Source organism: Rhagoletis zephyria, unplaced genomic scaffold (genome assembly GCF_001687245.7).
Source record: "Rhagoletis zephyria isolate East Lansing unplaced genomic scaffold, Rhagoletis_zephyria_1.1 Rzeph_scaffold_01172, whole genome shotgun sequence".
NCBI lineage: Eukaryota > Metazoa > Arthropoda > Insecta > Diptera > Tephritidae > Rhagoletis > Rhagoletis zephyria.
Window position 1 is genome coordinate 33,109 of NW_016158256.1, and position 8,645 is coordinate 41,753.

General features: G+C 38.3%; 3 protein-coding genes across 3 annotated transcripts; 1 reads left to right on the forward strand and 2 right to left on the reverse strand.

The window, feature by feature from the left end:
- Window positions 1-175: 175 nt before the first annotated feature.
- On the reverse strand, window positions 176-3,996 carry MetRS (methionyl-tRNA synthetase 1). The gene is made up of 9 exons (XM_017616244.1): window positions 3,894-3,996; window positions 3,629-3,750; window positions 2,938-3,569; window positions 2,679-2,882; window positions 2,514-2,618; window positions 1,811-2,444; window positions 1,229-1,746; window positions 737-1,175; window positions 176-660 (listed from the first exon to the last, which is right to left on the reverse strand). The coding sequence occupies exons 1-9, from the start codon at window positions 3,994-3,996 to the stop codon at window positions 511-513; spliced, it is 2,907 nt and encodes a 968-aa protein (XP_017471733.1). The 3' UTR covers window positions 176-510.
- A 992-nt stretch (window positions 3,997-4,988) lies between these two features.
- On the forward strand, window positions 4,989-6,352 carry LOC108363044 (coiled-coil domain-containing protein 130 homolog). Its single transcript, XM_017616259.1, has 2 exons — window positions 4,989-5,661; window positions 5,722-6,352. Exons 1-2 carry the CDS (start codon window positions 5,089-5,091, stop codon window positions 6,229-6,231), a joined length of 1,083 nt encoding a protein of 360 aa, XP_017471748.1. The 5' UTR covers window positions 4,989-5,088; the 3' UTR covers window positions 6,232-6,352.
- LOC108363045 (microtubule-associated protein RP/EB family member 1) lies at window positions 6,213-7,518 on the reverse strand. Its single transcript, XM_017616260.1, has 4 exons — window positions 7,223-7,518; window positions 6,718-7,157; window positions 6,578-6,639; window positions 6,213-6,505 (listed from the first exon to the last, which is right to left on the reverse strand). Exons 1-4 carry the CDS (start codon window positions 7,365-7,367, stop codon window positions 6,382-6,384), a joined length of 771 nt encoding a protein of 256 aa, XP_017471749.1. The 5' UTR covers window positions 7,368-7,518; the 3' UTR covers window positions 6,213-6,381.
- Window positions 7,519-8,645: the final 1,127 nt, after the last annotated feature.

The following is an 8,645-nucleotide window of genomic DNA, read 5'->3' on the forward strand; positions in this document are numbered from 1 at the left end:
TCTGGAAATAAATCTTTTATTTTTGTGTTATTGTTTTAATATTACATAATGGTTTCTTAAGTAAAGAGGTACAACACATTTATTATGAACGATACTTCGAAGCGATTTTTGATATTTTATTGTTAATATGTATGTATGTAGCGTACACTGTCTAACCAATATTCAATTAAATTAAATACCTTACATAACCAGCATAATTCAATAAATTAATTAGCATTAAAATTAAAAATATCAAAGAAAAGCAACCATGCGAGTTATATAGCCTTCAGTTAAAAGCGTAATTGAGATAACATTACAGTCAAATATGCGCAAATATATGACTTAATATGGGCAAAATGAGATAGACTTAAATTTAATGCGACAAGGAGCGAAATTCCGACTTAACGCTTTGCATGTTGCTGTACAAAAATGAGTTGCTGGGCTTTGCAAATACAAAAGCTTGCAAATTTAGATCAAATATTCCAATCGAGGGAGATGCGAGTTGTATTATTGCTACTGTGTACAGATAATTTACTTTTTCTTTTTATTTTTCCCCTGGACAGTGGGTTGTGGTGCACCGGTTAGTGTAGCCAGTTCCTTTTTCATCTGCAATAGCACATCAACTTCGGGTTTCCACACGCTGGCATCGCCTGCAGCTTTCAGTTGACGCACCTTTTCGCCCTTAATAGAAGGAAGTTTTATATATTGCATTAAGTTATTAAATACATCTAATTTTTTTCGTATTTTCTATTCTCACTTGTTGCGTTATTCGTTGTTCTAGTTCCTTAACTTTAGCATCGCTAGCTTGTGGTACTACCGCCGCTTTCGTGACTGGAGGCGCAGCTTGAGCAACAGTAAGTTGCTTTTTGAGGTCAAGCAAAATATTAACTTCTGGTTGCCAGACACTTTTGTCTTTCGTTGAAGCTTTTAACTGACGCACTTTCTCACCTTGCAAACGTACAGCCTCCTCAAGCTGTGCAATCGTTTGTGTGCCATTGGTGATTAGAGAAGCTTTGGCAGTGTCTGGCTTCGAAGTGTTTGCCACAAGTGTCGCTTTCTTGTCAATGTTTTGATCCTGAACCCCGCCGAATTTCTGTTTCAGCTCATCAATGAAGCTTTGCTCCAATTTAGTGAATAATGGTGCTGGTTTGCCAATTTTATGACCAGTAGGCAGCAGAATATTGATAAACGGTTGTCTGGAAAACACATATTAATCGTTGTTTTACCTGGGTTTATTGTTCTGACTTACCTCGGATTCAGCTGAGTTTGCTTGGCATTTAATTGCGTAAGAAGCGTGCGCGCTGTCGCCGGCATGTAAGGGAATAGCAGATTAGCTAAAATTGCAGCAATATTGGCGCAAACACCAATGATGGTGGCAGCACGCGCCTTCTGCTCATCGGTACCTTTCAGTAACACCCACGGCTGTTGCGCTTGCATATAACCATTGCCTTGGCGAGAAATTGAAAGCAAATGTCGAATGCCATCACGTAATTTGGCCTTTTCAAGTGAGTTTACATAGGCACGGACTTCACGATTTATAAGTGCCAAAAGTACGAGTTCGTCCTTGGTTAGGGTCATGGCTTGTATGACGCCATCAAAGTTCTTTTCGCAAAAGACTAACGCACGATTTACAAAATTGCCCAGATTGTTTAGCAAGTCGGAATTATTACGCGCCGCTAAGTCATTCCAACTAAAGCTAGAATCTTGTCCTTCGGGACGCGCACAAGCAAGGTAGAAACGCCATATATCAGCAGGTATGCCAGTTTCCTTTAAAGTGAAACCAAAATTCAACCGTTTGATTCCATTATTTACAAATGTCTCTTAATCTCACCTGTGCATCATTACCGAATACGCCAATGCCACGACTTTTACTAAATTTGCCATCTTCGTAATTCAAGTATTCCGTCGCCATAATATTGGTTACCATAGTATGGCCTTTGTTGGTTGCCAACAGTGATGAAGGGAATATAACCGAGTGGAATGGCACATTATCTTTGGCCATGAATTGGAAGAGCTCCACTTTGACATCATTCGATGGTATCCACCACTGCTTGTATTCACTTGTGTAATGCTTAGTCATCGAGATATAGCCGTATGGTGCATCGAACCACACATAAAATACTTTCTTTTCAAAGCCGGCAAGCGGCACTGGTATGCCCCATTTCAAGTCACGTGTAATACAACGTGGCCTGAGGCCCTCACGCAGCCAGGAACGCGCAATGACACGCGCATTATTCGTCCAACCCATTTCGGAACCTTCCATCCACGCACGGAGTTGAGGTTCAACTTTGGGCAAATCGAGGAAAAGTTGGTCAGAGGAGCGTAGTATAGGTGCAGTATTGCAAATTTTACAACGGGGACGGATCAGTTCGGTAGCGTTAACTAGTTTGCCACATTTATCGCATTGATCGCCACGGGCATCTTCATAACCACAGCCAGAATGGGGACATGTACCCTCAACGAAACTGGGAAAACGATTTAAAAATGTATATGAAAACTTATTTTTTTACTGCAGGCTTTCTCAGATTACATACCGATCAGCTAAGAAACGGTCGCATTTCACACAAAGAAGCTGTTCTACACTTTCTGTGAAAATGTAGCCATTTTTGTAGACGTCATTGAAAGCCTCTTGGACGATTCTATAATAATGACCTTTTATAGTATATAGCATATATTATTTAGGGTTACCAGAATCTTACTCAGTTTGCTGCAACGATGATGTGCGACCGAAGAAATCAAATCCAATACCGAACCAGCGGTATATAGAATTATGGAGGTCAAAGTATTTGTCACAGATTTGCTTGGGCGTAAGGTTCTCGGCAAGTGCCTTGTTTTCTGTAGCCGTGCCGTACTCGTCCGTACCGCATATATACAACGTGTTGTAGCCCGCAGCACGCGAATATCTGCAATAAAAATCATAGGCAAAAAAAATTTTATAAAAATGTTTTCAGCACCAACCTTGCAAATATATCCGCAGACAATACACAGCCGATAATGTTACCCAAATGTGGTACATTGTTTACATATGGTAAAGCGGATGTTATCAGAACATTACGTTCGCCCGATTTAGGCAGTACTGTGCGGGGCTCTATACGCTGAGGAACGGCGACTTGTACGAAATTTCTCTTTGCAGTATTTAATTCCTCCTCTGTGACTGTATCTGCCAAGTTGCCACTTGTTTCGGCCAAGAGTTTTTCTGATTCAGACGATGTATGCAGATGCACTGGAACGTGGTTTAGACCACCATAGCGATTGGAGTTTTGCAGCGACGTAAAAGTAAGTTTCGCTAGTGGAGTTTCAGTTAAGACATCTTGGACCGCAGCCAGTGCAGAGATTTTGCGATACCAAGCCTTCAGATGTTCTATGTTTAGAGCACCCTTCAACGTGCCATCTGGTGCTAACAATGACCACACTGCTATATCCGCAGAAGTTATTTTATCACCTACTAGGAAAGGAGATTCTGCCAAGCGGTCGTCTAATTTTCTTACTAACATATTTAACACAGGTAAGGCATCTGGATTGGCGCGATGTCCGACAGCAAGGTGCTGTGCCAGAGCGGGAGCCAGTTTCACAGTTGACCATTCTAACCACTGTAAAGATACAAAAGCTATTAATTAAATATAATTTTTCGGAGCGTTTGTATACTCACCTCATCTCTAAGGGCACCCTCATCCGGGAATAGATACTTTGCCACCGCATCAGTGGAAAATAGTTTCACACCGTTTTCTAATACTAGTGTGGGTAACACCAAAAAATCTTTGCATTCAGTATCTAGAAATAATAGTGATTATTGCATCAGACTGCAAATTAGGTGGGTCTACTTTCATATTCATTGGAATGTTACCGAGTGACTAACCAGCGCCTGAGTGGCACTTGTGCAGCAAGGTCTCTCGATGCACATTATATTCACTCACCATTTAACGTGACATTGACCACTTCGACTGGCTGCTTGGCAAACTTCGCCAACAGTTGTAGCTTAAGTCCAAAGGGATTTCCTTCATTGGTGTAGATCTTCATATTTTATTTTTTATCAAATATGAAATTTTTAATATCTAAAATCGCAGAAACACGCGATAATTCTCCGCTGACAGATACCAATTGGACACAGCCAGTTGCCACGACTTTTCAAGTTTACTGTCACAGGGTGCCATTGCAACGCATTAAATTTGTTTGTAAAAACACCGTAAACCAACTTTCATAAGAAATTAAACGTAACTTTTTTGGAACTATAATAATTTAGAAATTTACTATAAAACTATATAACAATATATGCAAAGAAAAATAATCAAAACATAAACAAAAACACGCGAAGTCAATATATTTGGTTGCCCTTTTTGAAATAGAAATTAACATTTTCATACAAATTTTTGATTTATATTTAAAGATTTATATTTATTGAATTTGGGTTTAAGTGTTTGAAGACCAAGTGCATGGGAAAAATCCAAAACAGCTGCTTTTCTGCTAAATCCTGTTTTATGATCCAAGGTGTATTAAACAAGGTGGTGTTGGGGCGACAGCTGAGTTTTTCGCCGTGAAGGCAATTACGTCAAAACGATGTGTTTCTTGTAACTCATACCAATGACAATATGGACATCAGCGTATAATTTGTTAGTGTAATTTTTAAATTATATACGGCCAACACCACCTTGTTAAATACGCCTTGTTATGATCCTTTTTTTTAATTGCTAACCAAACGAAAGCCGCCGTGCCCTATCACTTTATAAAGCAATACAACCCTGTCCCAAATTTTTACCGTAATCAGCTGTTCAAGGCGTCTATTGTGAACAAATTTATTTTGTTATCGAATTTACTGAAAGTGCTCGTACGTGTTATTCGTAAACAAATCCCAAAATATAGAAAAATTATAAATAAACCGTCANTTTTTTTTTAATTGCTAACCAAACGAACAACCGCCGTGCCCTATCACTTTATAAAGCAATACAACCCTGTCCCAAATTTTTACCATAATCAGCTGTTCAAGGCGTCTATTGTGAACAAATTTATTTTGTTATCGAATTTACTGAAAGTGCTCGTACGTTTTATTCGTAAACAAATCCCAAAATATAGAAAAATTATAAATAAACCGTCTGAAATTAATTCGAATCCAAAATGGGTGAACGCAAAGGACAAAATAAGTACTATCCGCCGGACTATGACCCGAAGAAGGGAGGTCTCAATAAATTCCAAGGCACCCATGCGCTCCGGGAGCGTGCCCGGAAAATCCATCTGGGCATCATCATAATCCGTTTTGAAATGCCATATAACATTTGGTGCGACGGGTGCAAGAATCACATTGGCATGGGGGTGCGTTATAATGCGGAAAAAACCAAAGTGGGCATGTACTACTCCACGCCAATATATAAGTTTCGTATGAAATGCCACTTGTGCGATAATCACTTCGAAATACAAACGGACCCTGGGAATTTGGATTATTTGATACTATCGGGTGCACGTCGACAAGAAAACCGCTGGGATCCACATCAAAATGAACAGGTTGTACCCGAGACGAAAGAGACGCAAAGGCGATTGTTCGATGATGCTATGTACAAGCTGGAACATCAGGCGAAAGATGTAAAAGCTGGAGAAGATGCCAAACCTGTGTTGGAGCGTTTGGTGGATCGTAATAAAACTGTTTGGGATGACAACTATGAAGCAAATTGTCGCTTAAGAGCTGAATTTCGAGTAAGTTTTATTATAATTATCCAAAAATCAGTGGTAATTCTATTGAAATATTCCTTTCAGGTAAAGAAAAAAGAACTTAAAGCGCAAAAAGAGCTAGACGATCAAATACTTGCAAGGAATAGCCTCGATATAGCGCTTCTTCCTGAATGTGGACAGGACAAGCAAATGGCTGAGTTGATGATGCTGCAAAGCAGGTCGGCACAAGAAAGGGAAGCTGAAAAACGTTTAGACATTCTAATGAAACCAGCATTACCAGGTGCCACAAAAACGACATTCGGTGGACTGAAGAGGCAAAAAATACTGAATACACATTTACAATTTGACGATTTAGGTATTAAAAAGAAAAAAGAAACATGTCCAGTTATGGACACCCCTAGCGAACCGGCAGGTGACAGTACTAAAAGCAAAATTTCTGATGTGCAGAATCATAACGGTATCGAGGTTTTGGTACCTCCAGTTATAGATAAAACGAACTCCGTTATACGCGAAGCTACGCTTGTAGATCTCCCAAAAAGTTTGGCTTTGGTCTGTGATTATAATAGTTTTAGTGATACGGATAATAGTAATTAAATTCATTATATTGACAGCAATTAATCATATTAAAGTTGTAAAATCTGTATAACATTTCAATACATAAAAACAAAATTAAATAAAATAAGTACAAGTCGTATTAAAAATAACAGTATACAAAGACAACCTTCCATATTTGCCTTATCCAAATTATAAATCTGCCGATTCCCGGCCTAGTTCATTATTTCCATTGCCTGGGTCCTCGTCATCAACAGCATATAAAATATCTAACGCACGTTCACACAACTCGCTGTGATCCGTAAACTCTCTCAAACTGAAAGGAAGAAAATATATATTAACTTAACCGATAAGTTGAACAGTTTTCATATAATTTGGTTTAGCTTACACTTTTTCAACATCAAGAAGTTTCTTGCAATAGTAATCTCTTTCGCTTAATACAATCGCGGTCTAATAGAAATATACATTTTAATTCACATTATACAACAAAATAAATTGCCATATTTTTGTTTTTGCTTCAGTACCAACCTCTTTCGTGAGTTTGTCACGGGTTTCTCGTAAAGTTTTCAAAGTTTTTGGAGTGTCATTTTCTTCTGCCTTGAACTGTGTGGAATTCGAAGTTGGAAGAGTCATTGCAGAAAAGCCTTTGCCTAGCGCTTTTTTCATTGGCTTAGTGTTAGCGTGTGTTTGCTGTTGTTGAGGAATTGGAGCTTTAACGTTTTCTTTATCGGTCGCGTGTACATCATAAAACTTTTTGAACCACTGCAGGAACTCGAAATTATCTTGAAAGCGACCTTTTACCAAGCGTTCAATAGGCACCGACTTTTCATAGTTTATGCGTGTGAAGGCCACTTGGAAGAGTTTAAGATTATGCAAATATTCATGCTCCAGTTTTGCGTTAATCTTGATTTTTTTAAGTCCTACCGATTGTGGGAAGATCATTTCCATAATTTGGCAGTAAGCGACACCTTGAAAAGGAGTTTATGGTTAGGGAAATGTGTATGTTAAATCCTGCCTACGTTTTTTATAGTACCTGAGCACAGCTCCTCAATTTTCTTGTATTCTCCCTGCACGGTTGTGTTGATCCAACGCAGCATTTCATGCCGCGACAACTTCTCTGAAGAAGCATGTGTAAGTGCAACGGGTGCTTTTATGTCTGGCATGGCTTGAGTACTCATCTATTGCAATTTTTAACTAATATATGAGGTTATAAATTGTGACACTGAAACAAAAATGTTTATTATGCAGCTCCTTTCGATATAACGGAAACCGGTTCCTCCAATGACTTTGGCGCTAAATCAAAATAGACAAAGACTGGGATGAGAAAGATAAAACATTATCGATGGCTGCCAAAAAACTAAATCGATATTTTTGTTGGTTACAACCAGCGTTGCCGAATTGACGATTTCGTCCTCATTTTGAAGTTTTTTTTAGCCAATGACGATTTTACCGATATTTCACCGAATTACATATGTACATATGTATGTAAAAAATTTGTTACAGGAAAACGTTATCCAAAATACAACCATGCATTTATCTAGTTTTGTTATACAACCGTGCTTTTAATAGAGTCCGACCGATTAATCGGCATCGGCATCGGCTCTGTTTCTTTACCGATATCATCATCATTATCACTAGTTTTTGCTGAAAAGCGTTTCTTAACCCAAAAAACTAGTAAAATTTTTACTAGCAGAATATAACAGCTGTCAAATGAATAAACAGCTGTTGAAGCGTAAACAAGCGTAATTCGACTTGGGTTGCTTTATTTGTTTGCTTTTATTTGTTTCTTGTATCAACTGTGAACGTCCTTTTCAGTTTTCTTTTGTTAGTCTGGTAAACTATGCTTATCAACAGCGGATTCGTAGCTTTTTTCCTAAAAAAATTAATCGCAACAGAAAATTTACTTACCCATTTGCGTTAAGCCTTTCTGCAGCGGGCGGATTTAAAACTGAATAAATATCGAACAGCTGATTGCAGTTTACCAACTACCAGATAAATTATCTAGCTTTCTTCACGATAATTCGGTACACCGATAATAAAATAATTTTACACAAACAAAATACATTGGGAACAAGTAAGAAAGTCTAAGTTCGGGCGGAGCCGAACATTAAATACCCGGCGCAAGTATTAAAGATATGTTTTCCACCTTGCCGAAAGCTACCGCTACATGATAAGCCGGGGTGTATACATTTTAAGTAAATTAGCGTCCTTAAATTTCGACATATTGAAATTTCAAGCATTTCTGAAATTTATTGTTATATGAAAAGCGGCCGAAATTTTAGTCCGATTTCAATAATTTTCAACGTTTTGATTTTATGTGGCATGCACAATAAAAATACCGAGTTTGGTACAAATTGCTAGAACGGTTAGCGAGATACATATATGTAATCACAAGTGGGCGGTGCCACGCCCATTTTCCAAAATTTTATCATAAACGTATTTCTTGGTAAAGAATT

Bases quoted from the DNA above. Each gene is read 5' to 3' on its own strand.
- LOC108363044 (XM_017616259.1), top strand. From the start codon at position 5,089: ATGGGTGAACGCAAAGGACAAAATAAGTACTATCCGCCGGACTATGAC. The intron at 5,662-5,721 runs GTAAGTTTTATT...TATTCCTTTCAG, and splicing joins GCTTAAGAGCTGAATTTCGA to GTAAAGAAAAAAGAACTTAA.
- LOC108363045 (XM_017616260.1), bottom strand. From the start codon at position 7,367: ATGAGTACTCAAGCCATGCCAGACATAAAAGCACCCGTTGCACTTACA. The intron at 7,158-7,222 runs GTACTATAAAAA...CTCCTTTTCAAG, and splicing joins AATTGAGGAGCTGTGCTCAG to GTGTCGCTTACTGCCAAATT. The intron at 6,640-6,717 runs GTTGGTACTGAA...TATTTCTATTAG, and splicing joins GTGACAAACTCACGAAAGAG to ACCGCGATTGTATTAAGCGA.
- MetRS (XM_017616244.1), bottom strand. From the start codon at position 3,996: ATGAAGATCTACACCAATGAAGGAAATCCCTTTGGACTTAAGCTACAA. The intron at 3,570-3,628 runs GTGAGTATACAA...GTATCTTTACAG, and splicing joins AGGGTGCCCTTAGAGATGAG to TGGTTAGAATGGTCAACTGT. The intron at 2,445-2,513 runs GTATGTAATCTG...TCGTTTTCCCAG, and splicing joins GACCGTTTCTTAGCTGATCG to TTTCGTTGAGGGTACATGTC.